Source organism: Rutilus rutilus, assembly GCF_951802725.1.
Source record: "Rutilus rutilus genome assembly, chromosome: 13".
Lineage (NCBI taxonomy): Eukaryota > Metazoa > Chordata > Actinopteri > Cypriniformes > Leuciscidae > Rutilus > Rutilus rutilus.
Genome location: NC_140218.1, coordinates 1,187,760 through 1,191,835, shown reverse-complemented (window position 1 = coordinate 1,191,835; position 4,076 = coordinate 1,187,760). Strand labels below are relative to the sequence as shown.

The window sequence follows — 4,076 nt, the reverse complement described above, 5'->3', positions numbered from 1 at the left end:
AATGACAAGTGAATGATGGGTAATGAGAGCATATCAACAACACGGAGTGAAAGAAAATGGATCGAGGAATGAGAAAACGGCGAGTAGAAAAGGGTGGAGCAGAAAAAAAGAGAGAGAAGAAGCGTGTGAAGAAGAGTGTGTTGTTTGTGTAATGTTATGTTTCTTTGTTGGTTGCAGATGACTTGAGAAGACAAATGTGGCCTCTCTGCTAAAATTGCCAGGGCCTCTTTTTGGTGCCAGTCCGCCACTGCATATTAATAATATTTATAACCGCTAAGAAGAGCTGTGCGAGCGCAGAGTCTACCACTGATTTGCCGCTTTCCGTGTCATTCATTAAAAATGAACTAGAGACTTGTGCTTTCAGCACATTTGAATAAGAAACAATATCAAGTCTATAAAACACGAAGCACAAGAAACATCTATCTGTGAGAACACTCTTTTAAACAGCATACACACTGGGACATTTGACTGCACATCACAGTTTTGACATTGTTGATCCTTCTTGCAATCATAATGCAATGGACTATGGCCTACATTAAACCTTTAAACAAAGGGGTTATTGAGCTGTTTACACTGTTATATACAATACAAGAGCCTGCACAGTGACAGGAAATAAAAATTAATGAAAAAAAAAAAAACTGCCTACTTTAAGATGCACAATGTGTCAGAAGACATGGGGGACAGAAATGATTTTAACCACTTCATTAAGTTTTGTTTTGTTGAAGACCTTTCTTTAAAGTGAATTTCGTTTTGTATATATTGTATCTTAATTTTAATCAATGTTTTATCAATCATTTGTGTTGGGTAGACTAGTGTGGTGCTGGTGGATATTGAGCAGACATAAGTCGTCCGGTCAGAGACGAAGTACACTTTAATGGATTGAGGCTTGTAGAGACAGTTACAGTCGTAGAATTGAGTTGAGTGAACAATTGCAGTACAAGTAGTAGAGGGTATGACAGAGTAGTTTGGAGTGTAACGTAGTATGAGTGGTTCTAAAACAAACAGAAAATAATAATACTAAATTAGTCATGAACAGTAATAACAAGAATGAACACAATCTGTCAATTATACGTACATTATGTATATAATTATACACATAGCAATCGATTCAGACAAGTAGAGACTATATTAGCACTTAAGAAAAATGACATCACGTTCTCTGACACGTGAGCTGACTGGAATCGATACATATGGTTTCATTAATATGAACAATCTCCCTTTTCAAAGTAAACAAGAACATACACATAACCAAAACGACCCAAAGGGACACATAATTACAATATAATACGTAAATATCAATATATAACTGTCTGTGTATGCTTTCACTAGCGCCGTATATGGATGATGCAATCGACAATGCGTGTTGCGTACATACGCGATTATAACTAACTAACGCAGATACAATCAATCTCACATTCAAATCGCAGCTCTTTAAAGATAATGAATAACATAAAACAAATCACTCACTTGTATATGAACGCACTCTGCAACAACCACAGTAACAGCGGGACACTAGCAAAGTCTCTATACGAGCTCTCCGAACTGCTTCTGGTCAATATTGACCCGTTAAAAGGAAAATTACTGAGTCATCAGAGTAATGCGTCTTAAAGTCACAAGGGGGCGCTAATGTCTCAATATATGCATCGCTGGCCTTTTCAACAGCCGCCCCCACATTTGCGGTGTAAATGTGTAAATAAGAAAAGGTATACCAGGTAAGGGATAGTACCAAGGTGTACTCAGTCCAGTAGAGCTGGGAGGCTGATGAGACGGGTGATGGGACGTATATAGGATTTCCCTTTGACTTCCACTTCGGCAGCTCGGGTTCTCCCATCTTCTCCTGGAAAGACTTTTGTCACTTGTCCAACTGGCCAGAGTGCTCGGGGTAATTGATGATCAACAATCATTACAACAGTGCCAGGCTGCAGGTTCTCTGCCTCTTTGCGCCACTTCTGGCGAACTTGGAATTCTGGAAGATAGTTACGGAGGAAGCGTCTCCAGAAGTGGTCTGCTAGAAGCTGACTGTGTCTCCACCTCCGTTTGCTCAGCAATTCTGATTCGGGGTATATTACTTGAGGTAAAGATGCGTCCGGCCGCCCCATGAGCAGCATGTTGGGAGTAACTGGGTCAGGGTCTGCTACGTCTGAGGATGTATATCCGAGTGGCTTTGCATTGAGAATGCCTTCAATCTCAACAAGCACAGTACGTAGGACTTCTTCTGTCACAATTTGTCCCCCTATAGTAGAACAGAGGGCAGACTTCAGGGATCTTATCTCTCTTTCCCAACAACCTCCGAAGTGGGGAGCACCAGGGGGGTTAAACTTGAAACTGATCTGGTGGCTGGCTAATTGCTCCTGCAAGGAAGGATGGAGCTCAGCGAAATCCTCTTGTAATGCTCTCTCGCCACCTTTGAAATTTGTACCATGGTCTGATATGATTTCAAATGGCTTGCCTCTGCGGGAGATGAATCTTCGGAGGGCCATTAAGAATGAATCTGTGTCCATCTGGTAGAGCAGGTCAAGGTATACAGCTCGCGTTGTCAGACATTTAAAAATGACCCCCCACCTTTTCTCATGTCTGCGCCCAATCTTGATGAGGTAAGGGCCAAAACAATCCACTCCAGTGGAGTAAAAGGCCGGTTGCAGCAAACGTAGTCTCGCAGGAGGTAGATCAGCCATCCGGGGAATGCTGGGCTGGCCTCTCAACTGTCTACAACCCAAGCATGTTCTCTGGTGCTGCCGAATAGCTTCTCTACCTTTTAATATCCAGTACTTACGACGCACTTCTGCAAACACCCTCTCTGCTCCTGGATGGTGTAGAGTTTCAACGAAGTCCTGGATAATCAGTCTGCTCAGGGGATGCTTAGGGTCCAAAACTATGGGGTGAATAGCGGATTCGTCTAGCTGCTCTGTTCGCCTGAGACGACCACCAACTCTGACAAGGTGTGTTGTGCTATCATACTCTGGCGCAAGGCACAGGAGACGACTACTCATTGGTAGAGGTTTACCTGACTTAAGATGAGTCACCTCAACTGGAAAACTTTGGCTTTGTGCCTGTTGAAGGAGGGCTAGTTCGGCTTCTCGATAATCTTCAGCTGTTAGTGCTTCGGAAGGGTTAGCCTGCCCGTGTAAGACTCTGGCACCAGCTGTGAGCAGTTGTTTATAGGATGTGAACTGGTTGCAATCTGGTAAGGCTGGGTTGGTGACAGGAACTGTAAGTCCACAAAATGTGCCTGATTTCAGTTCTGCATCTTCAGTAGGGAGCTGTAGCAGAGGACTTTGAGGCCACTGATCTAGGGGCAGGAGGAGGAATGATGGGCCTTGACTCCATCGGCTCGGCTTAGCTAACTCGGCTAACGTTTTACCCCTCGTGATATCATCGGCAGGATTCGACTTGGAATCGACGTAACGCCAGTCCTTGGGGTCAGTTAACTCCTGGATCTCTGCTACCCTCGTGCCGATGAAGACTTTAAACCGACATGAGTCAGCTTGGATCCATGCCAGCACCGTAGTGGAATCCGACCAGAGTGTGACTTGACTTATAGGGACACTGAGTTCAGACTTCAATAATCTGGCTAGTTGGGCTCCTGTCAGAGCGGCGCACAACTCGAGACGAGGTATGGACTGTTGTTTCTTTGGTGAAACTCTGGATCGAGCAGTCAAAAAAGCTATCTCTACATACCCTTGAAGACTGAGTGTTCGGAGGTAGGCTACTGAGCCATAGGCTCGCTCGGAAGCGTCACAGAAGATGTGTATGTCTCGGATACTCTTTGGGTTATCCAACTCTACCGTGGAGTAACATCTGGGAAGTGAGATGCGCTGAATGTCTGGTAACTCTTGCTCCCATAACCGCCAGGCTTGGAGCAGCTCGTCTGGAAGTTGAGGGTCATCCCATTCCCTTTTCTTGTCCCACAGACGCTGGACCAGTACTTTAGCTCTTGTGGTGTAAGGGACAATGTACCCTAGGGGGTCATATTGACTGGCTAGTACCTTGTATATATGACGCATAGTAGGGGCAGAGCATTCAATGGGACGATGCTTGTATGACAGCGTGTCTGAGGTACAGTGCCAGTGTAGTCC

At 44.6% G+C, this 4,076-nt stretch overlaps 1 protein-coding gene across 1 annotated transcript; it reads right to left on the bottom strand.

The window, feature by feature from the left end:
- Positions 1-796: 796 nt before the first annotated feature.
- LOC311302549 (uncharacterized protein) lies at positions 797-4,076 on the bottom strand. Its single transcript, XM_084428529.1, has 2 exons — positions 1,710-4,076; positions 797-992 (listed from the first exon to the last, which is right to left on the bottom strand). Exon 1 carries the CDS (start codon positions 4,002-4,004, stop codon positions 1,737-1,739), a length of 2,268 nt encoding a protein of 755 aa, XP_084284655.1. The 5' UTR covers positions 4,005-4,076; the 3' UTR covers positions 797-992; positions 1,710-1,736.